At 51.2% G+C, this 25,766-nt stretch overlaps 1 protein-coding gene across 4 annotated transcripts; it reads right to left on the reverse strand.

Annotated features, from left to right (window-relative positions):
• Positions 1–2,497: 2,497 nt before the first annotated feature.
• Positions 2,498–24,191, reverse strand: TPM4 (tropomyosin 4). 4 transcript variants are annotated; one of them, XM_055343252.1, is made up of 9 exons: positions 23,999–24,190; positions 18,255–18,380; positions 13,739–13,872; positions 11,400–11,517; positions 10,840–10,910; positions 9,844–9,919; positions 8,178–8,240; positions 8,023–8,092; positions 2,498–3,975 (listed from the first exon to the last, which is right to left on the reverse strand). In XM_055343252.1, exons 1-9 carry the CDS (start codon positions 24,110–24,112, stop codon positions 3,893–3,895), a joined length of 855 nt encoding a protein of 284 aa, XP_055199227.1. In that variant the 5' UTR covers positions 24,113–24,190; the 3' UTR covers positions 2,498–3,892. The 4 variants fall into 4 exon arrangements, with proteins under 4 accessions (XP_055199227.1, XP_055199228.1, XP_055199229.1 ...); XM_055343254.1 differs by lacking the exon at positions 2,498–3,975 and adding an exon at positions 3,991–7,003 and having other exon boundaries at positions 23,999–24,191; XM_055343253.1 differs by lacking the exons at positions 18,255–18,380; positions 23,999–24,190 and adding an exon at positions 17,647–17,898.
• Positions 24,192–25,766: the final 1,575 nt, after the last annotated feature.

Consider the following 25,766-nt stretch of genomic DNA (forward strand, 5'->3'; position numbering starts at 1 on the left):
TGCCGGTGTGGCCCGCACTGGGGAAAAACACAAGGCGTCCCCACTCCGACCCACCGGCTTGGTACTGGGCTTCCCGCCCGCTGATGGGTTAGAAAACCGGGCTTCGGGGATTTCCCCGGGCTCCCGAGTGGGGAACCGGGTCCGAGCTCAGGCGCGAGCATCCACACTCGCGGGGGGGTCCCGAACCCTGCGGGGATCTGGCTCCGGTGCGGCGGGGGGCGGGGACCGGAGCGGGGAGCTTCCCGCCGAGCCGCCGCCCGCCCTCCCTGCGGGGGCCTCCCGTCGCCCACGCCCAGCCTAGCCTCTGGGTGCTGCTCCTCGGATTGTGTCGCAGTCTCCGGGGTCCCCGCGTGTGCTTCAGGAGTTGCCGGTGGTCCCAGGTCTGCCGGCACCCTGGGGCAGCTCGTTCATCTCCGTACAGGTGATGCTTTGAGGAAAGCCATCCCCCAGCCATCCGCCAGCCGCTTTCTTGGATTTGGCCCAGGGACTTCGACATGTCTGGCAACTGAAGATGGCAGCTTCTACTCCCACTGGCCTGGCCCGAATTGCCTTATGAGTGAAGCCGAAGTCATCCCCGACCCTGCTCTTCCATCGTCTCCCATCTTGGTTCTAAGTAGTCGTTGAGCCTTGCTCCTCTCTCCACCCGCCTCCCTGATGATTCTGTCCTCTGATCCAGATTTCACTCGGCAGTGTACTCCTCCTAAGGCACCTGTCCGTGCCCCACTCAGGTCTGTCAGGATCAGGTCTTCACACTCTGCTCCTAAGCTCTCCCTGCGTTCCACAATACACTTCACGGGATCTGGAACTCCGGGAGATCTGAGATCGGTTTAACAAACCCAGAACACTTCTTTATGTAGTGAGGCACGAGATTGACTGGAACCGTATCCTGAGATTAGATTGCAGCCCAAGGCGATGGGCAAGACAAGACCGGGGAGAAGGAACTTCTGTCTAGTAATGGTAGGGCCCTTAGAGAAGGCAATTATACTTCAGTCATTGACATTCTCCGCATCTACCATCTAAACAAGGTCACAGGGACGCCTGGGTGGCTCAGTGGTTGAGCTGCTGCCTTTGACTCAGGGTGTGATCCCGGAGTCCCAGGATCAAGTCCTGCATTGGGCTCTCCCTCCTCTGCCTGTGTCTCTGCTTCTCTCTCTCAGGTCTCTCATGAATAAATAAATAAAATGTTTTTTTTTAAAAAAAGCTCACAGCAGCAGCTAAATGTTAATACTCAACATCAAGGAGATGTTTTTAATGGTTTGCATACCACATTAGTTTTTTAAAGGCTTTCATTTCTCTTTTTGATTCCCTACCCCACTTCCCCATGATCAGATCTTGGGGCAGATAACAGAACGATTCAGGTAGTGAAACTGCAGTCATCTTTTGACACTTCTTCAGGTCACCTGCCAGCTGCTCAGCTGTCTTAAGATTACTTCCTCCAGATCACTTCTTCCTTTTCATTCCACGGCAAGCACCATCTGGGGTTTATGGAGACATCTCCCTAACTGGCCTTACTGCCCACTGGTCTGCTCCCACTCTTGTCCTCCTTGAAAATAGACTAAGTGAATTTTCCTAATGTGTTTCTTTGTTGATTAGTCTTTAACAGCTCTCCTCCTGACCGAAGTTTTAAGTTCAGGCTCTCTTCAGTATGGACCCAGCTTACCTTCCAGTTTACCTACTTCTTTCCTTTATATATGCAGGCAGGCCTTGTGCCTTCCTGACTCAACAGGGACCATTTTCCCTGTTCCTGTCTCATCTAGTAAAATCCTAGTTATTCTTCACAGCCTGGTTCAGGCATGACTGGGTCTAACAAAGGATAGGGGCTTTTGAATTACTGAGGCAAGGTGCTCTCCTGAATATAGAGATCATAATCCTCATATGAAGTCATTGTATAAAGCAAGGAATGTTTGTTAATAATCTTGGCACGAAACTGTGGAAGGAGCCTCGGTGTCCATCGAAAGATGAATGGATAAAGAAGATGTGGTCTATGTATACAATGGAATATTCCTCAGCCGTTAGAAACGACAAATACCCACCATTTGCTTCAACGGGGATGGAACTGGAGGGTATTATGCTGAGTGAAGTAAGTCAGTCTGAGAAGGACAGTGTAAGTTCTCATTCATTTGGGGAATATGAGTAATAGTGAAAGGGAATATAAGGGAAGAGAGAAGAAATGTGTGGGAAATATCAGAAAGGGAGACAGAACATAAAGACTCCTAACTCTGGGAAACGAACTAGGGGTGGTGGAAGGAGGGCGGGGGGTGGGGGTGAATGGGTGACGGGCACGGAGGGGGGCACTTGACGGGATGAGCACTGGGTGTTATTCTGTATGTTGGTAAATCGAACACCAATAAAAATTAATTTATTAAAAAAAATAAAAATGACAGCTAAAAAGGAAAAAAAAAATCTTGGCACAGTTATCTTTCCCTCCCATCCCATTAACACTCATTGAACAAGTACCTTCCGCGTCCCCCCAAACACATTCTAAAGTTCACACAAATTATAGTTTATGTAAAAATTTATTTGACCAAAATGTAGAAAAAGTGATACTATTACATATGATACAGTTGCAAGAATCTAAATGAAAAGTGGGTTTTATTCAATTGCACAATTTGCTAGTGTACCTTTGGGTAGTGTGATGCTTAATAAATAGGAGTGAGGGGCAGAGGATTTGGATAAGCTAGAAGCAGGGTAATTTTGTCAGCATTGTAAACTTGAGTTGGCCCCCACACTGCTGGGGAATGTGGAATGTTTCAGCTCTGAGATGTTAATCAAGAAAGCAGAAATTACAACAAAGCCAAAATGTGCAGCCCTGCCTACAAAATACTCCATATCCAGTTTAATCAGGAGTTTCTTCTTGGTCTTTTATTAACTTGGTCCTGAAGAAGGAATTAAAGTCCTACATAAGTAAATCTTCAGTTTGCCATTCCTGAAGTTTAAAGGAGATGAAACTAGGCCAATTACTTTATCTCTACCTTGCTGTCAGAAAGGCCCCCTTCTGCCCAATATTTGTTAACAACTACTCAGTTACTGATGGCTAGTGGTCTTCCTGATAGGACTTCTCGAAATAAGACTGACTTCTACCACACTTATTCCTGCTGAATAGACGGTCTCAGATCAGAGCAGACAAGCATTATTATTGGATAATAAGCTATTATTATTAAGCCATTATTGGAATAAGCTATCTGCTCCTCAGAGACCAACTTTAGAATGAGAGGAACATGTAGAAGAGCGTAACATCAAGGATCTATCTAGAAAATATCTGGGTAATTATTATGATTATTTCCCAAGTATTCTCATGCTGACTGCTCAGAGAATGTTTGTTCTGCATGGTGGAGTGTGGGAAAGAGCCAAGATGATTAGGTTAATCTTTCTATGGTTTATGAATTCCCACAAAGCCAGCCCCCTCCCCCTGGCTTTTCACCCCCACCCCCCATGGAAAATCCCTACCCATATTTTAATGTGATGGTCCCTGGATACCTGTCGTGTGACACAGTGGCCCAGAAGATTATATATTCCTTGGCCTTTTAAATTGACCCTTGACTAGATACTGGAGTTGGTTTTGAAAGTGTAGGGTTGTCTATTCTCCCAGGAACCAAATGCCCTCAGTCTTAAGAGAGTATGCTCAATATGAAATACCCTGCCTACCTTATGAATAAATGCAACTTAAGGATAAAAATAGAGCTGAAAAAGCTGGTGCCGTTTGAAAAAAGGAAGGAATTTGATTTAACTGGTGCTCAAAGCTTCTCTGATACAAAATATTTGGTCATGTATTCGTAATTTGCTTGACATTTCCAGCAAAGCGAAGATTCAATAGCAAAAGAAACTTCTTACAAGAGAAGAGAAAGACACGGAGCTCTGGAGTTTCTGTTGGAACAAGACTCTTCTGTTTTGGTTATATACAGTTAAGTTCGTTTAGTGTCTGATCCAGTGTCTGATGTAAGCCCACATTCTCTTCCTTGGCCTGGGCAAGTTTTTCTGGTAAAGATTAAGAGTGGGGGGAAATAAATTAATAAGCATCTTTGTTAAGGTAAAAAAAGTTTCTAAACTCCACAAACTGTCAAAGTCAGAGCAGAGAAAGTACTTTACATTTTACTTACAGTAGTATACCATGGAATAATAGAGATCAAGCTTCAAAAATATGGGAGTCAGAGTTGTAAGATAACATACACAGTCTTCAATTAAATTTGAATTTCAAGTAAACAAATAATTTGTTAGTACCAGTATATCCCAAATGTTGCGTGAAATATACTTATGCTAAAAAACTATTCATTGCCTATCTGAAATTCAAATTTAACTGGGTGTCCTATGTTTCCATTTGTTAAATCTGGCAATCTAGAGTTAGAACACCTGCACTTAAACTCCAGCTGTGCTGCTGGAATGCGCCATTTATAACCTTGCTAAGTCTCAGTTTCCCCATCTCTCAAGGATAACAATAGCAATACAGGGCATGGGGATTAGCATAAGGAAAAACAATGAGCACTTCAGAACTGAAGAAGGGTTACACAAACGTAAGACTTTAGTCCCAGATATGGGAAACTACATTTCCCCCCCCTAGTGCCAGTTAGTTAGCCTTTGGTAGGAAATTATAATCCTGAACCTGATTTTCCTTTGGAGGTTTTGGGAGCGGCCATTTAAATTCCAGGCAAAACTGTGTTACTCTTATCTGTGTCCATAGCAATATATATAGTCAAACCCTAGATAAATGCAGCATGCCTCAAAATCTAAGACTATAGGTGAGTTACTACGTGACTGAGCTGACAAATTTTTAAACACTGAAAAAGGTGCCCTGTAGAGCTATGCATGACAGTGATCATGACAGAACTGGTTTGCAACGAGTGATGGCTGATAACAGACTAGGCCAAGAATCATTAAAATACTGGAGGAAAGCAAAATGCCTCATAAACCGTGATAGGATCAGCTTGGAAATTTTCAGAAAGGAAAAAGAAAATGACTGCAACGATGGCAGTCTTTCAACTAGAACTGCTGAACCTTTCATCTGATGCAGTTAAAAACATCACGTTGCTATGATTGGGGCGAATTCTGTCAGAGAAACATACAGCGAGTGCCGTGGGCCTGACTAACATGGATGGACAGTGCCCACTCCGTATGAGCCAGTTTCTCCACAATCTCACCTAACCCTCAGTAACTGAGCTACCACTTTTGCAGCAAAGCTAAGCAGCTTGTTGAAGACCCTCAAATGGCAGGGCTGAGTTCAAACCCAGGTCTCCCCACTACAAATCCTGACCTCCCTTCACCTTGCCACTTGGGATTCCCTGGCAGCCACTCTGTATTAGGTGTGAGATAAAAATGACTTTCTCTTAAAGTATCAATTGCCCTTGAGAAGTGTGACAGGCTCGTAGACTGTCAACGGGTAGTGGCTGATCTCCACAGCCCAAATCTCTGTAAATGAAGTTCCACTTAGGCACTTAGTTAAGCAGAATGACTGGATAAGCAGGGCTGCAGTTATTTCAAAGGGTGGAGGCTACATACATTTGGAAAAATCCCAGGAACAAATATATAGAGTGAACAAACAACACCCACCCCTACATAGTCTAACCTTTCCACGAGCGTAAGTATGGCAGTGTGTGAGGGGAGTGGCTTATGGAAAAGCTCAGGGTGGATAACAGAAAACCAGGGAGCGGCTGGGGGTGAAAGGCTATACAGTTTAAGGGGAGATGGATTTTGGAGGGATGATTATGAAGAATTGGGACAGAGGTTCACACCTGGATAAGAAATTCTAGGATGAGGGATAAGCTATAGTGAGTGACCAAAAAAACTGATGATCTAATTGGAGATGTTCATTCTACTCCCAGGTTCAAGGGGGAGTCTAGAAGACAAGCTGGGACATCAAGATGGCAGTGTTTCTGAGATAATTTTTGGTGGTGTGGATGGGGTGCAGAGAAGTGGATAAAATATTTAAAATTTGGGTTTTTGTGGAAAAATCTATGGGCTTTTCGGTTACTATATGCATGATCTCTTCATGCCCATAGGCTAACTTTATGAGTTCTCACCAAACCAAACCAAGGTTCCTGCTTCGAGTTAAATTAAGGATGAGAAGATAGATGTTAGCATCTCAGGGAACTTTGTTTGGAACTCGGGGATGAATCATCGCTTTCTGTCTGGCTTTCCAGCAGCTTCCACCCCCTTTCCCTGCTAACGGGATACACTTTCATTCCTTGTGTAGTTGTTTTCTAAGGGCAAGGGACGGAGGTGAGGCTCACTGGTGAACTTCCTGGCAGGACAGAGGGCTGGGTAGATGTTCCATGCACAGTGAAGACACAGGGAAACCAGGACACCACTCTCAAGAGTTGTAACACAGAGAAAACAAATGCGAAAAGGAAGAAATAAGGAGACCAGAATGCCGTTGCCGCTTTATGAATCCGTAGGTCAAACCCCATTCAAGAGTAGCTTCTTTTTAGACGCAAGCCTGCCAGTTTTTGCGAGTTCTGCTGACTCTACCCAGCTGCTTAAGAGGCTGGATGAGTCTCCATTCAAAAACAATTTCTATTTAAGGAAAAACTGCTATTGGCATGCAGATATAGTTAGCTAGTGCATATTTGAGAGCTCATGCCAAATTGGCTCTCGTCTCCATACAGGCAGAAAAGAATCATGTGGGCACCATTTTCCCTTTGAAATGAGCTCTTCATTTGAACCACCCACTTTCTGTTGTAACCATCGTCAAGGGCCTCACAGCTACGGTTCAAAAGCGGCAAGTGAAGAAAATGAAAATGAGGGCCTGGGCATAAGGAAGGCCTGTCTTTATTTCAGTCACACAGTCACAGACACAGCAGAGGAAAGCTTGAAAGACCAAACCAGGAGGCAGGAAACAGGCTTCTAGAAGCCCACGGGAAGCGTAGGCATCACAGTGAGAAGGCCAACTTCGGTATTGCTAGGACAGAGGGTGGCACCCCAGCTCCCTCTTAGAGAGAGGTCATGTCGTTGAGAGCATGGTCCAGTTCCTCGCTGATAGCTTTGTACTTGAGCTTCTGAGCGTATAGCTCGTCTAGAGGGTGGAGGTCCCCAGGGAGAGAGTTCGGAAGAAGAGGTACAGGGAACAGAACGCGAGGGTCGGAATGGAGTGCCATAGATGAACAATGAGAGGAAGGAAAAAAAAAGTGAGAAAACAAAGCATGAACTAGAAGAAAGTTTCGTCCTATGTAAAACAAATGAAGCAGCCAAAGATCAGTGGAGTGGTTTCTAAGTGATTTGAGGCTCTGTGGGGGATTAGCCATAATGAGCCTTTAACAGAATGGGGCTCAATATGGACACAGCTTCTACACCCCAGGTTATTTCTGACTTTCAGTGACGTCAGCCAGACCAAAGGTTATACTTTGGGGGGTATTTTCACTTATACGGAAGCCTCACCTCCCAAACCAAACACTGGGACACGTGGTCTGAGGAAGAAGTTTGGCACCCTTTCTGGGTGGGACAGATAGTTTTAGGATGTTCTATCTGAATCCCAAGATGCTAGAATTTCCCAGTTATTTTATGAAAAACACAGGACAGAATTCTCTCTCTCTCTCTCTCTTTTTTTTTTTTTAGTTGGAACTCTTCAAGAGATTCTGGGATATGTGGGCACCAGACTTGCAGACTGGAGTCTTTTTTTTCAGTCTACATTCTCTGTATTTCCATTTTCTCATATTGTGATAAGCTCTGAGCTCTCTGGGAGAGAGCTTCTGTAAAAATGTAAGGCATTTAAAAAATGCAAGACTTCTTTCAGGAATGAGCAAATTGAAGGAAATTCTGAAGACTTTTAAAACAAAATCAGCCATATTTGGGTCTCTGTATTCACATGTGGCACCAATTAAGCAAAGAGATTTTTTTACTCATTGAAAAATGGAAACCCAGGTCTGAATTTGACCTGCGCTGTCCTGTTCCAGTGCTCCAGATTTCCAGAATGTGCTGTCACTCCGCACTTCACTTTCCCAGGATGAACAAAGCCCAGCTCAACCCCTCCCATCTATCAGCAGACTGTCACAAAGTGGGAGGCAGAACAAACATAATTAGGTAGTAGCTTCATACCTTCCAGGTCATCAATTGTCTTTTCCAGTTTTGCAACCGTTCTCTCTGCAAATTCAGCACGGGTCTCAGCCTAGAAGGAAGGAAAGGAGTCACTATGATTGCTTCAGGACTAGCCGCGAGACGAACTTGAACTAGGTGAGTATGATCATGCTCACCTCTTTCAGTTTGTCGGACAAAAGTTTGATTTCTTCTTCATATTTATCCTCCTTTTCAGAATACTGTGGGAGAAACCAAAACAGTACTTAAAAAAAAAAAAAGGAACCAAAAGAAAAAAAAGTATAGAAGAATATAGGTTCTCTATTCCTTGGAGAAAAGCATGTGCTTGAAGCACTATGGACATGCCCAAGAAGCAAAGTGGAGGCAGCATCTTTTCAGGTAGAAAAAAATGTGTCCAAAACTCAAGAGAAAAAAAAACAACAAAACTCAAGAGAATTTGTTGAGGAGCCCTCTGGGATGGGACTGAGCTGAAGGCCTGGGCTGGATAACTTGAGATGACATTGGGATGAAGTTGGAGCAGATGGCTGAATGGAAATACAAGCCATAGAGAGCCCTCCACAGCTGGCCTAATTGATGTTTCCAACCCCACTCTCCACCAGCTTTCCCAAACACGTTCTGTGCACTCTCCAGGCTCCCAGCCTTGGGCCCCCCAAGCCCCCAAGCATAGGATGTTCCTTTCCCTGTGACTACCTGTCAGAAATTATTCTTGTCTTACAAGGTTCAATTCGGATTTAGTATCAGCTAATCTTTATAGCTGCTCACTATGTTGTTAGATATACTCGATCCCATTTTACAGATGAGTAAAGAGTCACAGAGAAGTTAAGTAGTTTGTTTAGGGTCACATGGCTATGAGGTGACCATACCACGACTGGAACCTGACTCTGGAATTTGAGCTCCTGGCCTTCATCATGCTTTATAGCCCTTTTAAATGTCACCTCCTCATGACACATTCCCCAACTTCCCAAGGTCCCTTTGTTAAAGTCCCTTTTATTATTGGGGTCAGAGTCTACTCAACTACAGTCTGAGGCCTTGAAGAGTAGAAGCTATATTACTACTGTAACATCTACCCCCCATGGCCCAGGACAGCATTTAGCATGCACACATGAGCTACAACTGCTCAACTCTCCTGGTATCCCTGTTAATACTACTGACACAATTCTAAAACAAGACAGACATAGTCCCTGTCCCTAAGACTTACAACCTAGCAAAGAAGGCATCTAATTAATTATGACAAATGTGATCAACCATCATGATAGGAAAAGAAGTATGTGGGGCTATACAGCCGAGAAACCCCTAACCTAGATGTTCAGTGCAACTGGAGGGCAGTAGGAGGGCAGGAGACTGAGGAAGTGAGGACAGCGAATTCATAGGGCAGGCCATGGAAGAGTACGTACAGTGTTCCTCGTATGGTTCTATCCTGTAATGACTTCTCTGGGTACGATTTCAACCTAAAGAGCCCAATTCCACCTCTCATATCTGCTGCTCAATCTTTTAGAGTGTATTTCTGAGGATCCAAGGGATTCATGAGAGTGAAGCTCTGTATACAATCCTGCTCAAATCTCCCTAAAAGGAGCCTGACCAGGTACGAATCCCATAGTCCATCTCCACCCTCACAGAAGGTGGAGATAAAAGATGGTGCAAAGACCCCACTGAAGGAAATCTAACCACCGGACAGTTCTTTCTATGGGGGAAAAACCTTGTTTCTGGGCACCAAAGCTACTGTTAGGAAATACAGGTTAGACCCCCGATACCCTGGCATACTCCCAAGCATCATGGGAGAAGAAAAAAGTCCAATGAATCACCAATGCCAAGCCAACCACCAACCTTTTCAGATGCAGCCTCGAGTGACTTCAGATTGTTAGTGACATTCTTGAGTTCTTCTTCTAGGTCACCACATTTACTGTGCAAAGACAAAGAAGTTTTATGTCCCATCCTCCCCAGCAAGGCAATTCCCCTGAAAGCTTTCAAAAAGAGGAATCCACGCTGCCTAGGGCCCCCAGAAGGAATGCGGGGGGAAAATGTTAATGGCTTTTTTCAGAGCTATAGTGCTGTGCACTTATCAAAACCCTATCATGCCTGGCAAAGGCGCAGCAGGCCGAGGCATATTTGGAAGGTTTGTAAAGCACTCCTGGGCTCTCGCCAAGGGTGAGGCAACAGGGACTTGTGAAATCTATGATTGATGAGGCTGACTCCGGAAGGTGTAAGAATGAAATGGAGTGCAGGAGGCTGAGAGACAGCAATCAGTTTGCACCCAACACTCCAGGAGGCAAGCTCTGAATGGATTTGCGAAACTAGATCCTCTCTCTCAGCACTGCAGGATGCTCCACTGGGCTGGATTCCTCACGGAAAGCCAAGGGGAGAGGCTTTTTGTTTGTTCAGAGCTTGCAGGACCGTGGTCAGCTTCTCACCTCCACACCCCCCAACCCCAGGAATGTGTCACAGGCAAACAATGACATCAAGAACAAGGCAGTGAAAGGCTGACAAATCGGCCTTCCATAGGTAAGTGTTCTCTTAAGAAGGCACAGCCTCCTGAGCCATCCTTTCTGGGAAAATGGGACTTCCAGGTTTCTCTGCTACTGCCTTTCTCACTTCTATTTCCCAATACCTTGTGGGAAGAGTCAACACATAGGCAGCACTTCCCAGGACAGCAAGAACAAAAAGACAGGGAGGCCCGGAGGAGGGGCCGAGCTACGACTCCCAGCTGCCCATCCATGTGAGCAGAGGCCTTACCGAGTCAGTCAATTTCCTACCTGACAAACTCCCTCCCACTGTGCCCTAGGAGCCCAGCTGGGTCCCTCTCTGTCCCGCTCTACCACTCACAGTTCAGACACCTCGGCACGCTCCTCCGCCCTCTCCAGCTCGCCTTCCAGGATGACCAATTTACGAGCCACCTGCAGACAGAAAGGATCAACTGAGACCCCCCAACAGCCATGTCCACTAGGATGCCCCCTGCCACCGCCCTCATAGACAGCAAGGCTTCATCCAGATCATCTGCGAAGATGTGGGCCCCAGAAGTGAGGCAGACATGGGGGAAGCCGACTACCGAGGCCGGCAGGAAAGCAACTGAGCTTTCGTGGTCTGAAGATCTCTGATTCCCAATTTGAGCCAAACCGTACTAAAACACCCGGTTGCCAGACAAAAAGTGATCTGATCAATTGGTTTCCCTACTAAGGAAGACAAGTGTCACACAATTCCCCGGGCCTTTCTGGCATTGTGGAAGATAGTTTCCTAGCCAAGTGGCTATCTCTGGAAGAACAGATGTGGACACAAAAGGACAGCTGAACTAACCAAAAGCTTCCTTTGGCGGCCCCAGGGCTCTCCCTATCGCAGATCCATTTCCTCCCCACTTCCTGCTGCTGCCATCTGCCAGCCCCACTCACCTCCTCATACTTGCGGTCGGCCTCCTCAGCGATGTGCTTGGCCTCTTTGAGCTGCATCTCCTGAATCTCCATCTTCTCCTCATCTTTCATGGCCCGGTTTTCTATCACCTTCATTCCTCTGCAAGGAGCAAGCTTGTCATTACCTTCACAGGTTACCGCTCATCATACAGCTGCATACACCTGCTCATCCAAATACCCCTCTGACATCTATCTACCAAGAACCATGCTCTAAAGAGTAAATTGAAAAGCGGTTCTCATTCACTTCCCCTTTGCCCTCAACTTCATGAATGCCCTATGAGGGACACCATCCCCACTTTACGGAGGAAGAAACTGAGGCATAGGCCAAGTAAGTTGCTCAAGGTTGTGTAGCTAGTAAGTGGCAGAGCTGGGATTCCAACTCCAGTGATCTGGCTCCAGGGTCCATACTCCCATCCTATACAGCCTCTCACTGACTAGTAACAAGAGGTACTTATGTGCCAACAGTTACCACAATGTGATGAGAGGTCTGGGACAGCCTTGCTGTGGGAATGATGAGTTCCACCGCACTGGGGGCAGAGGTGTGTTATGTGTCATGGAAGGCTTTCCAGAAGAGAATACAGGGAAGCAGAGGATGGTTTCAAAAGCAAGAATGAATGGAAACCAGAAAGATGAAGGGAGTACAGTGGGAAGACCAGGTCAGAGGCAGATGCCCACAAAGGGAAGGGTGAGAAGGACCTGAACTGAAGTGGATACATCCAGTCTGGAAAGGACAGTGTCCTGGGGACAGCTGGGAATGTACCGCACAGCTTGGTGACTATGAACTGAGCCCACTGGCCTGCGCTGCTTGGAGTGTACTACTTAAGATCAGATACCTCCAAAGAGGCCAATCCAGGATAATGTACTGACGTGTGTCACGCCTGCCCTGAGCGGAGGACCATACAGGTCTTGCTGTTCAATAAAGACTTCCATTTGGGCTGTCACTAGTGTTCCTAACTCACTGTCAAGACATCTTCACATCTGTACTAAGCCTTAACCTCAGCATCCGAGCAAGCTTGAGAAGCTTGCAAGCTTTGCAGCACTGGAGAGATCAAAGTGACTTGCCCAATATGAAGTAAGCAGCAGTGGAAAAGACCTGAATCTCAATCCTCTGGTTCCCAAGTATAGAATTCTTTCTACCATAACCAGCAGCCTCCTAACAAGTGTGTCACCAAAGGTCTCTGGTGATAGGAAACAGATAAGTGAGGGGCCCTCCCAGGCTCTCTGGGTTTGGTGAGGTCCTGGAAGTGAGACATCTGGCCAGCCTGATCTGCCTATGAACATGGGCAGCAGCTAACCCAGGCCCCAGGCACAGCCATGAGCAACCTGTGACCAGATCCTTCATATTTTTTGGTGGCTGAAGCAGAGCCTCCACTGGGGTGTATGCTCTCCCCTGGCACAGGCCACTCCACTGCCTGGGGAAGAAATTTCCTGCATGGGCAACTGGCAAAGTCAATCTCCAAGACTCCCCAGTTGGTTCTGAGTCTCCAGTTTATGGTTACAACAGCATAATCAAAAATTAATCCTTTGGAGGGGTTTATACCAGGAAGCCACAGTGGTTGGGTGAAATGAGAATCCTGGTGTGATCGTGTGGTAGATACACAATGACCAGTGGCCCAGCCCACACCATCACCACACAAGGAACCCATTTACCACCACACAGAGACGGCTGCTTCTGTGAATTACACAATCTGCCCTCAGTCCTCCAGAGCCTGCACCAAGGAACGCAGAATTATCCTGCTCTGGGGGACGGAGTAACCTTTTGGAGGCCCAAATGTAGAGGGCATGCCACAGAGATGAGGGACACTGTCAGTTCCAAGTACGTTAATGGTGCTGGTTTGCATGTGTTCTTGACACACAGTTGTCACTGCCCGGCAATCTAAAGCCTGCCTGATGGGAGGGTGTTAACAATCCATCCATCCATATGGCCCATTTCAAGTTTTCACCTCCCTTCCCCCTCTCCCATTCCCCGGGGAACTTGGTATCCTGAGAACACCAGTGAGATGCGCTGGCTTTCAGAAAACACACGAAATAGCCCTCTGCAAACTGGTGGCCAGTGACAGTCATACTTGTAGGCTTACATCTACCCATTTTTAAATCTTCTCTGCCGGTTTTTAGTTTTCTTCATAATCACCCCAATGACAAACACTTCTACATGGCATGGCAGCCCACAAGGCACTGTCGTGCCTTCCTACGTATGTGCACACGAGCATGTCCATGTTGTCTCCTTCAGTTGCACCCCGGCTCTAGGTGGTGAGCCACACTGCACAACCCCCACTTCTGAGAAGCAAATGCTGATGCCACCAGGTCTAAAGCGTCCTTACCTCTCGCTCTCATCTGCAGCCTTTTCTGCCTCTTCCAGCTTCTGCAGGGCTGTGGCCAGTCGCTCCTGAGCCCTGTCCAGCTCTTCCTCCACAAGCTGGATGCGTCGATTGAGAGCTGCTACATCCCCTTCGGCCTGGGGAGGTCAGAGGTGCAGCCGGGTTAAGAAGGAAAAGGCCAGCCCGGCAGCAGGGAGTCCCCAGCTCACATGGCACTCTTCCCTTGGTTAACAGGCTCCCTCCTACCTCCAAAGCCCACCCGGGAATGCAGGAGGTAAGGAATTCACACTCTCCTCTGGAGAATGTGAATTTTCCATTATGGTCTCCCCCCGAAAACATCCGGGAACATCCACCACTCAAGGACAAAGATGTGTATCAGTATAGGACAGGCAGTCAAGTCAATGCAGAAGAGTGACAAGTGTACCCCATGCTGTGAGAAGACAGCGCTGGCTGGCCTCTCTGGGATTCCCAGAGACTAAGGCCACCAGTGCCCTGGCTCACCCTGTCATATAAGGAGCTCCTCCGCTCCCTGTCACCTCCATGGTAAGAGACATGCAAGAGCATGGAAGCCTCAGTTCAACATTGGCCATGCAACATGGGAGAGGCGGGCGACACCATCAGAACACCACCCTGAACTAGGTCTCGCCCAGAGATAAAGGGACAAAAAAATCTAAGTAAGGAAAGAGAACTCGGTTACAGGCACAGAAGGGATGTCGGAACAGTGATACCGGCTTTTCAAGGTATTTTCACCTACGAGGAAGGTAATAACGGCAGCATACATAAAAATAGGAACTCCAGACTCAAAGAGCCCTGGGTCAGAATCCCTTGTTTGGCCAATTTGTAGCCATGTGGCATTGGGCAGGTTGCTTCACTGCTCTGAGCCTCCCCCGTCGCAACACCACAAATACCTGTCACTGAGGGTGTGGCACCGCACCTGGTGTGTGGGAAGTCCTATGATTTCACCTCATTTAATCCTCCAGTGTTTTACAACGGGGAAAGTGAGAGGTCCAACTACGTGCCGTCAGAACTGGTGAGAAACGGCCTCAGGAACCCCAGCCCACGGCTCTTCCCTGGCTGAACCTGTTTATACCCTGCGGAGTCCCGTGGGGGCTTCGAGGGCAGCCACCCGCAGCAAGAAATATTGAAGAGTTGGTGAAACTTGACTCAACCAAGAGAAAATGTGGGAAGCTACACTGGCTGCTTCATATCAAGGCAATCTCTGAAGTGGGGAAGGCCATAAACATTAGTAGAAAACTGCTCCCTCCCCTAACCCCCTGAATTTATAAGCCAAAAAAAAAAAAAGTGAAAGAATGAGGCCAGAGATGCTGAAAAACACAGAGAATCAGGAAACTTCCCTCAGTTCCAGATTCTTAGCAGCAGATGGAGGGCATACTCCCACAGGTGTTTCTGATTGCAACTTCCTATGAAACCCCAATTTGGAGAATACATTAAAACCACCAGTGAACTATTTTAAGAAATTCACCCACTCCTTCCAAGGAGTGGGTGCCTTTTATTCTTTTTAATAACATGAATCTTAATTCCTTCAGCAATGGGGGCGGGTATTAATCTTTTTCCCCCTCAATAGTTGTTAGTACTCCAAAAACCAACACCACAACCTTCCAACACCACACCTTTCCAGAACATGTTCATCAACCCCTCCCCCTGCAAAGAACCACCATCCCCATTAGCAAAGTATTGATTTTTAAAATCATACAAACGTGCTTTATTCATGAGTTGTCTCTTAAAAATTAAAGTGAGACTTTCCTGATGTGGGGAGCTCTGAATCCTGATAATCATGCTTTTGGCACATTTTCAACTGTCCGGGATTGAAAGAATGCTGATCCACACAACTATATACATGCAGACATATATACGTATTTTTGAAAAACTGCTAGTCACTGCTAGTCATTTTGGGCTCCACCCCTTCCTGCAATCAAAGCTTCTACACTCTACAAAGGATTTCCCTTATAAGGTAAAAGAGGCTTGCTAGATACATGTGGCAAGGGAACAGGAAGATGTCGGTTAATCACACAAAAATCTAAACGAAACCAGCTGTTGGGAGGCAGACCCAGAAGTCTGCCACACGCCGGCTCTTGGCTTTCTCCACAAGAAACTGAGAAACCTTTTATTTTTTGCCCTCCCCTCTGGGCTCAGTTCCTTTGCCCAAGAACTTTCTTCAGACTTCCCCGTCCTGATCAAGAGGAGCATGCTCTGAAAAGCAAACTTTTGAAGAAATCCACAACTTTCCAAAAACATCTCTCCTCCCAACTGGACGGTCCTACTCCTCAACCTTGGCTCCAGGCTGAGGGCCATTTTTAAGCAGAAGTAATTGTCCTCCAGCGAGATGACTTGGGATGAGATCAGAGGGAGGGTTCTGCTGGTTACTTGTGTGAAAGAGGCCAAACCAGCTACTGTTTGAGGTTTGCACCAGGTTTCTGAGGCCTCCTCACGCCGGAGCTACCCTGACAGGACGAAAGGCTTCCACTCAGGCCAACACTCAGGCGGGGCGGCGTGGGGCTCTCCTCCAGACTTGTCAATAGCCGGGGCACCTTTTCCACTTCTGGGGTCCGCACCCTTGAGCCTTGAAACTCCAGCTTTCGGGGGCCCTGGGCTTCCACCCTCTCCCCCAACTTTCTTGCACACCTAGGTCTCTTTTTCCCAGCAAACTCTTATGCTATAATCATAAATGCTCAACTTCCATTTTGAAGCCTACCCCACGGGGTGATTGCTTCCCCGTCCTGCTCGCACAACGAAACCCCTCTGCAATGCTACCAGCCAGCCTGATTTGCACCGATCACACCCATTAGGCTGAGCTCTTCTGAGGGGACAGGGAGGGCTGCAAAGACTGCCCAGGAACTGAACACCTACTATGTGCCGTTCCTCCCGGCCCCTCCCAGCCATCCTAGGGGGTCAGCATTAGGGTCACCGCTGCTTTACGGATGGGGAGGCTCGCTCCCAGGGGTTAAGGACAAGTGGTGGGAGATGGGTGGCGTTAGAATCCGGACGCCTCCCCAGCCCCCAGCCCCGAGGGTTGCCACCATCGGTCCAGCCCCGAGGGGCAGTCGGAGGGAGGAGGGAGGGCGGAGAGAGCCCTCCTCCTCCAGCCCCATTATCTGTCTCAGGCGCCGCAGCGAGGCTCCGGGGCACACCAAACCATCCTGGGTCGAGGGCCCCCGAGCTAACATCCCTAAGATCTTCTGGAGAAAGGCGGGGTCCCGCGGCCGGTCGCCCGGCTGCCGGGACCCGGCGGGGAGGGAAAGGCCGGCGGCTCCGGGCTGAACTTCCGCCCCCCGCCGGGAGCAGACACGTCGCCGCCGCGCCCGGGAACAGCTGGGAAAGTTCAGCTGGAGCCGGGAAGCCGCGTAAGGGGGAGAGAGTGCGACGCCCCCCACCCCCACCCCAGTCCGGGCCGGCTCGTCCACCCCAGACAATGGGAGCTCAATGTTTCCACTCTCACTTCCCGCCCCAAGGTCCAGCCGCCGGCCGCCTCCACCCCCCGCCCAGGACCCCGGCGCCAGCCCGGAGTCCGACGGCAGCGCGGCGCCCCCACACCCCTCCCCACTCCGGGATCCTGCGTCCTCCTCGGCCCCATCCCCCCATTACCCGCTCGGCCGGCCACGCCCGATCCGGATGCGGCGCCCCCTCCCCCGTCCCAGGCTCGGGAAGGAGGATGACTGCGGAGGAAGGGGGGTCTCAGCGGCCGGCCCGGGGAAGGGGTGCGGGTCGGCGATCCGGGAGCTGCCAGGCCAGAGCGCGGATGGAGGGCGGGGGGGGGGGCACCGGGCAGTGGCCGCCGAGCGCAGGCGGGGAGCGCGGGAAGCGAGCGGCGCAGGGAGAAGGGGGAAGCGCGCGCTGGGCGGGGGGCGCCGGGGGCGCCGGGGGCGCCGGGGGTGCCGGGCGCGGGCTCTCACTTTCTCGCGCCGCTCGCGCTCGCCGTCCAGCTCCCGCTGCAGGCCCTGCGCGCGGTCCTCCGCCTCGTCCGCCTGCTGCTGCAGGGCCTGGATCTTGCGTTTCACCGCCTCCAGGGAGTTGAGGCCGGCCATGGCGCGGAGGCGCGGAGGCGCACGCAGCGGGCGGCGGGCAGCGGCGGGCGCTCGGCTCGGCTCGGCTCGGCTCCGGCGAAAGCTGCACCAGCCGCGCCCCGGCCCCCGAGCCTTTGCCTGCGCGGGGGCCGCCCCCGCCTCTCCCCGCCCCCGGCCCGGCCGCCGTCGGGGCGATGAGGTCACCCGGCCCGGCCGCCGACGTCAGCACCGCTGGGGGAGGGCCTGACGTCGGCACCGCTGGCCACAGCTGCTGGAAAGTGCCCCTTTTCGGGACTTATTTGGAGAAAGCGCCGGGAGGCACCGCCTTCTCCTCCTCCTCCTCCTCCTCCTCCTCCTCCTCCTCCTCCTCCTCCTCTTCCTCCTCTTCCTCCGGCGCTGCCCGCCCGCCGGCCCGGCCCGGCCCGGCCCGGCCCCCGGCCCGGCCCCGGGGCTCCCGCCTGGCCCGGCCGCCGGCGCCCCCACTACTGCGCACGTACGTCGGAGGCTTTCTTCTCCGTCAGCTCCAGCTTCTCCTGGGCGTCCTTCAGGTTCTCGGAGTATTTGTCCAGCTCATCCTCCGTCCCCTTCAGCTTCTTCTGGAGGTGCGTCAGCTCCTCTTCCACCTGGGGACAGACGGGGCACGTGTCAGCCTGGGGGCCAGGCGCGCGAGGCGCAGGGCCGTCTCCCTCAGTCACCAGGGCCCTCTGTCTGTCTGGGGATAGGGATACAGTGCCCCACTCCAGTGCTACCTGTTAGTATGGTCTCCACCTCCTCCCCATCTCTTGGGACCAGCTGTGCTTATCTTTCCGGGAGTCCTGGATACTCTTTCAGAATCGCTTACAGATTTTGCGAAATGAGTACCGGAAACACACTTCCCAGAAACACACATCGGATTTTACGTCCCAGTTTCAGGGACGCGGACTGCTGGTGGTCCTGAGGTAGGCAGCAGTAGGAGTCTCCTACTCTGGGCCTAGACCATCCTCGGAACCCCAGCCTGCCCCCCTCTAGTTCGGCCTCCTACATTGGCAGCCAGAGGAAATTTCTAATTGTATGTTTGCCCTCCCCCTGCCTACAACTGCCATGGCTCCCCGTTGTCCAGGAGAGGAATTCTCAGACTTTCTCACAAAATACCCTGAAGGGTTGGGACCCCTGGAGGGCTCAGTAAGTTAAGCCTCGGGTTCTTGATTTTGGCTCAGGTCATGCTCTCAGGATTGTGAACTCGGGGAGGTGAGATGGAGCCGCTAGTCCAGTTGGCACTGGGCATGGAGCCTGCTTAAGATTCTCCTTCTCCTGTTCCTCTGCCCCTTGCCTTCACCCCCACCCGGTGCTTTCTCTCTCTCTCTCTCTCTCTCTCTCTCTCTCTTTCTCTCTCTCTCTCTCTCTCTCCCAAGAAAAAACTGAAATACTCTGAAAGATTGAAGGACTCAGGCCCGCCCCACTCCTGTACTTGGGGGCTTGGCTAGAAGAGGGATGCTCCTCAAAGACCACTTTCTTCCAAGGCTAAGGTTAAATCTTTAAAATTATTGCACATCTGGCTTGTGTTCATTTAATGCAAATGTCACCCACATACCTCAAATTTTTGGTTCTTTGTTTATCTTGGGAGCCTTGTCCCTTTCTTGGCACCCCGGTTTGAAAAGTTCACGTCTATGGGATACAAACCACAGACCCTCCATCTCCATCACCCTCCACCACGCCAGTCACGAGTCCGCTCCGGAAGCCTTCTCTGTCACCTCTAGGCTGCACCTCCCTCCCTAACTCTGGTCCATGGTGGTCAGTCCAGCTCATAATTTGATCTGACTTATGTTTGACCCCCTCGTCCAGTCCATGCTCCCAGGGTGGGCCAGCAGCCGTCTCTGGGCCCTGCTTCATCGTCCTGCTTCCTCTTCCCAGCAGGAAGCCCAGAGAGGTGGAGTGACTCTCTGGGTCACACAGCACAGAATTTGAACCCACTTCTGGACAGGCCCTTATGCCAGGCCTGATTTCCTGCATCTCTTTCTGACTTCTTTTCTCTAACTTCCCGAAGAAAGTATGTTATAAAAGCTGATTTGCTTCTAGGTCAAGCTCTGAATCTGATCTGGGTTACACACTCACCCCTGAGATGATATGTGAAATGTGCCAGATGCTTTATGTGTGTGTGCCCATGCAAATTCTCTCTCTCTCTCTCTCTCTCTCTTTTGTTTTTAGATTTATTTTAGAGAGAGAGAGAGAGAGCACAAGTGAGAGGGGTAAAAGGAGAAGGAGAGAGAATCTCAAGCAGATTCCATGCTGAGAGTAGAGCCCAATGAGCTTGATCTCACAACTCTGAGAACACAACCTGAGCCAAAACCAAGCTTAACCAACTGTGCCACCCAGGTGCCCCCGTGCAAATTCTCAAAAGGCCCCTGTCCCATCTTCAAGGCCGCCAAATGTCCTACTGCTGAGTTAGGAAATGGGGAGGGGAGTGGAGGCTCAGAAGAGGAGGGTGACAGCAATGTCAGTCTCCACAGGGCCTGATCTTGACCTTCAGGCAATAAGCCCAGAAGCCTGGCTCCAAATCCCAGCTGTATGACCTCTGCCCCCTTTTCTGGCCTCAGTCTTCTCATCTGCAAAATGGAAGCCTTGACATGGTGGTCTCTGAATGCTTAGCACTGCTGTAAAACTTCTGGCTTGACTGAGAAAATGAGCCAGCATGACCCAGCATTCACCTGACTTCCTCCTGGAAGGATCTGTGGGGTGCAGCATTTACTAGGTGCCAGCTATGTGCTCTCTCTTAATGTGACAGAGTGAGAGCAAGTTCTGCAGCTTTGGGCTTATCCAGGTGGAAAGATGGTTGGGTTTTTCATGACCTTTTCGAGCCGGGTTTGGATAACAAGGAGTGGGGACCGCGATAACATGGGTAGGGGGCTATGAAGTGTTTAGAAAGTACCAGGCCCACTACATGTACTGTCTCACTGAAGCTGCATGTCACAGAAGGGTAAACTGAGTCCTAGCATGAGGAAGGGACTTGCCCTGGGCCATAAAGATAGGGGACTTGAACTCTTGGCAGACTGATTCCAAAGCTGGTTCACTTGACTTCTAGGTGATGCATGCCTACTGCCCAGCACACCCTCTTCCACTCCCAGCACCAATGTCTCCTCCCCTGGGAGGCCTGTTCTGCCGCCCTGGGCAGAGCCTCACCACCCCCTTGGGCCATCCCAGTCCCTGTCCTGCCCTCTGGTCCAGCCCTGACTGCTGAGGCAAGGGGCGTCCCTCCATATTTGGCTCCATCTCTCCCAGCTTGGGCCCCTCCAGAGTTGGGCAGAGCTCAGGTCACGCTGAGCCCCTGAGCCGAGCCCCAGCATCACTCAGCGTGGGGCTGGGCCAAGTGCTCACCAAGGCAGTCCAGAGGAAGTTTGCAGGATGAATCAATGACACACCCCAAACCCTTCAGTGGTTGGAGCCAGGTAGAAAAAAATCAGTAAGACTGACAAATCAGGTTCCTTTCCCTCGTCCGATTTCTAAGCATGAAGCGTGTGCTGGTGTATGGCACCTTGCGGGGAGGGTAGCCTTGCCCTGACTCTGGAGGGTCTCTGACAAGTCACTTCCTTCTGTGGGCCTCAGTTTCCCTGCCGGTAAAATGGTTAAGAAGGTCACAGAATTCACACCTTAGTCCTTGTAAATGGAGCCCTAGGACAGGGCTGAGGCAGGATGTGGGGTCAAAGGCCAGTTGTGGCGGATGTCACTGCCCTGGGAGGGGAGCGAGCAGGAAACGGGGAGGGCTGGGCCTCCTGGTCCTGTTCCCACACTGGACAAACAGGACCTAGAATGGAGATTTTGCTGCAGGGTCCTCAAGGGGCAGGCTGACCCCAGGACACACACCTTGCCCCCCTGAAGTATAAGGAACTCTAGGTAAATCAAGTCCGTCATTGCCTCCTGCCTCTGTTCCCAGGCAGGACAGGCCATCAGGCCCCTTAGGAATATGGCCTCTGCTTTGGGCTTCTGGAATCTTGGGTTCCATGCTTGGCCATCAGAAAGTAGCCTGTGCCCCCATTTCACAGATAAGAACACTGAAGGTTCAGAGAAGGGCAGCAATGTGTCCCGAGTCAAAGTTAGAAGACCCAGCCTGGATGCGAGCACAAGTCCACCCCAGTGGGTGGCTTTGTGGAAAAACAAGAACAGAATGAAAACCCGGCTGGAGGCCACAGAACCTGTCCCTGCCTTTTGGCCATGCAGCTGGCTGAAGGCATTGAGTGGCCTTCCATTTTGAATTGGTGTCTGCCTTGGGAGATTATGCTGTATCAGTCACTCACACCTTAGTGCCCATTAGAGCCAGAAACTTGCTTTTCTCTGAACCCCTAACTAAACCTCTCATGGCAAGGGCTAAATGACGGGTGGAGGAAGCAGCTCAGGACTGGTGTGAGAAGGGTTCTGTCAGGGAGGAGAACCAGGAGGGAGGAAGGGAGTATAGCAGGGAGTGCTGGGGTGGGGCTGGCCTTTGTGAATGTGTCACAGGCTCTTAGGGAAGCCCGGGATCACTGGGGGATGGGGAGGCCCAAAGGGGAAGTAGGGCAGGGCAGGAAATAATCCTGCATTTATTGAGTGCTTACTCTGTGCCAGGCACCAGGACAAGTGCTCCACCTGCAGTCACCTCTAATCCTGCCGTGGCCGTAAGGGAAGCACCATTGTCACTTTCCTGTCTCAAACGTGGGGCCACTGAGGCACAGACCAGCGAAGGCCTTTTGCTCCACGGTGCCCAGTGACCTAGTTGAACAGAGCCAGGCCGAGCTCAGAGCCTGCCCTTTTTACCTGCCAAGCTGGCCTGGCGTCTGGACTGGGCAGGGCTAGGCACATAGTATCACTGTCCTGGGTGGCTCCTGGGACTTATCTGAGACCTTGATGCTCCTGAGGGCTGGGTAGTTGATGGTGGGGGAGTGGATGAGCCCTGTGGGGGGCAGGGTGCTACGGAGAGAGCAGCACTCCCTGTCTCCTCTTACTGGCTGATCCACCACCCAGCCCCCGACAGCTGACATCTGCTCTGCTCCAGGCCGTGGCCTTGGGACTGCCCAGCCCAGGCCTCTGTCCACTCGCTGCATTGGCTCCCTGGTGTACCCTATGGCCAGAGTCTTCTGGAAAGCTCGTCTCCAGAGCTCTAGGTCCACGGCCTCCGCCTGCCACTGGCACCCTCACCTTTCCCGTCTGGGCTCCCAGCAGGGACAGCACGGGCACCTGAGATGCACAGAGATGCATCGAGATCCTCAGGTTCACCCCTAAATCTCCAACCATCCCAGGCCCCAGATTCTCTCTCAGTTGCCCCAGCAGCTAGACACAGCCGGCCCCACCACACACACCCACTCGGCCGCCCTTCCTACAGAGTCACACCTGGGACTGTCCTGACATGGGGACAAGGTGACGCACACTCACACATAGCTCCCCACTGCCCTCTTCACCACTACACATGCCCATGCACGCGCACACACACACACACTCTGACAGCAATCACCCCAACAAGCACACACATGCCAATACAAATACAGTCACCTCGACACACACATACTCCCTGATATACACACATTCCATTACCGTCATGTCAACTTTGGCACAGGCACACACACAGCCAGCCTCTGCCCGCTGTGTCAACTTTGGCGCACACACCTGCACACACAAACCCATGGCAATACCACCAACGCCCTCACAGACTCACGAACACATCCAGACTCTTCTCATACCCACCTTCCAACAACCACACGCTCATGCCTCTGTCTGCACGTACTGATTGTCACAGGTGCTTTTACTCCTCCACACTCTCTCCAGCCAAAACATACACACTCACACCCCACTTGTGCACACCCCACCTGTGCACACACGGAAGTGCCCAAACGCACAAATACACTCTGACACATGACATCAATCAACCACCCCTTCTAGTACACACACCCCCACACACTCACACTCTTATCCCAACACACCTACATGCACACTCCAGCTTGCATACCCCTCCAGCATGCACAAACACCCCTCCCTTGCCCGTGTGTGCATTCACTCTCACTTTGCTTGCCCCGGCCCTGCTGGGGTATCGTCACCTCTCTCTCCCAGTTCAGGGACCCTGGGAAGACAGTGGTCCCCTCACTCTTGGCCAGAGCATCACCCCCTGTCCTTGCCCTGACTCCAGGCACTGAGGATTCTGAGACTCCCACTTGGGGTCCCAGAGCGTGGCCTCTGGGACCAGGAGCAGCCCAGAGAGGGCACTGGGTAGCCAGACCCGGCCCAGCAGATGGCACCTCACCTGCTTGCACTTTTCCTCCGCAGCTTTCTTATCCGACTCCGCCTGCTCGGCCCGGTCGATGGCATTCTCCTTGTCCAGCTTCAGCATCTGCATCTTCTTCTTGATGGCCTCCATGGCTGGGCGGTGGGGCGCGGGCACAGAGGACTCTGCGGAGGGGGCTGCGCTGCGGGCCGGGGCGAGTGAGCAGCCGGGCGGGGGTGAGGCCCTTATAGGCGCCCGGGCGCACCGCCCCGCTGCCGGGCGAGTCCTGGAGGAGGCCCAAGCCCAGGCCGCCGGGCCAGCCGCCACTCGCTTGCTCAGGAGGACTTGGCCAGCTCACCAGCCGCCCCGCAGCCCTCGCCTTATTTGGGCCTAGGATTTTCTCAAAGGAAAAAAAAAAAGAAAAGAAAAAGCCCGACCCGTTTCCATTTTTAACCTGGTGACACAGGTCCCTTGTGGGCGTGCGGGCACAGCGCTGGCTCAGGAGGACCCTGGCAACCTATCGGCCGGCCTCAATTTGCCCACCTGTGCTGGGGAGCACAGAAGAGGGCTTGCATGTGGGTGCAGGGTAGGGGCGAGGTAGGGTGGGGAGGCACCTGTCCCCCCTTCTCTGCTCTGGTCCTGCCTCCAGGTGTTGGGAGTCAGAACTCCATCCCATCTCCCACTGCCCTGGGGGCTCCCTGGGTTATCCCCTTCTTTCTGGCAAGTCTGACTCATCATTTTCTCCCCCGGTCTCTTTTCCAATGAGTGTCTCTGTGTCTCTCTCTGTCTCTGTGTCTCTCCACCCCATGTTTGTTCATTTCCCTGTCTCCCCATCTCTCGTGGTCTTGTTCTCTCGGATTCTCTCTGTATCTCTTTGTCTTTGTCTCTCTATCCCTTCAGATTCTTCCCTTGTCCTTCTGTCTTCTCCTGTGTCTGTCTCTCTGTCATCAACCCTGCCCCTGTGGGCCAGCATCACCAGCGTGAGATTGACCTGCATCATGCCTTGGAAATTCTTGGAGGCCAAGGCCAGCCCAGACCAGGCCCTGATGCCCTCCTTAGATGGCACCACCCTCGCCTCCCCGCTCAGTGTCCATCTGTGGCTCCCCAGCACCACTGGAACAGGAGGTGGCCTTAGCTCATCTTTTCACCCAGACTCCTATCCACTGCTCCCTCCCCAGTACTGCTTCCCAGGCGGGGTTGTGGTTTCCCCACCTCCAGGCCTTTGTAGGTAGGAGTACCCTCCCACACCTCCTTGCGCTTTTCCTCTGTCCTCCAACAATCTGCCTTCAGAAAGGTGTATTCACTCCTTTTTTCATGTGATGAACACTGAGAGCCTTTCACGTTTCAGAACGTGGCACCTCCTACTGTTGTTCTGTTGCCTTGTGTGTGCACAGTATGTTGTTCTGTTGTCAGTTCTGGACTGTGAGCTGCTTTGGGGCGGGCCTGTGCTTCAGCCTTGTCTGTGGGGGTCCTCTAGGAGATCAGAGAACTCTTGTTAATTAAAGTGAACGGTTACCCCTATGCATTCACATACCACTGCCCGTACCCCATACTTCTCCACTAGGAAACTCTATTCATCCTTTATTTTTTTTTTCCTAAAGATTTTATTTATTTGGGAGAAAGAGCATGAGACAGAGTGAACAAGCAGAGCGGGGTGGGGGTGGAGGGTAGAGGGAGAAGCAGGCTCTCCGGCTGAGCAGGGAGCCCGATGTGGGGCTTGACCCCAGGACCCTGAGATCATGACTTGAGCTGGAGGCAGACGCTTAACTGGCTGAGTCACCCAGGTGCCCCTCTATTCATCCTTTAA

Source organism: Nyctereutes procyonoides, unplaced genomic scaffold (genome assembly GCF_905146905.1).
Source record: "Nyctereutes procyonoides isolate TBG_1078 unplaced genomic scaffold, NYPRO_anot_genome, whole genome shotgun sequence".
NCBI classification, from domain to species: Eukaryota; Metazoa; Chordata; class Mammalia; order Carnivora; family Canidae; genus Nyctereutes; species Nyctereutes procyonoides.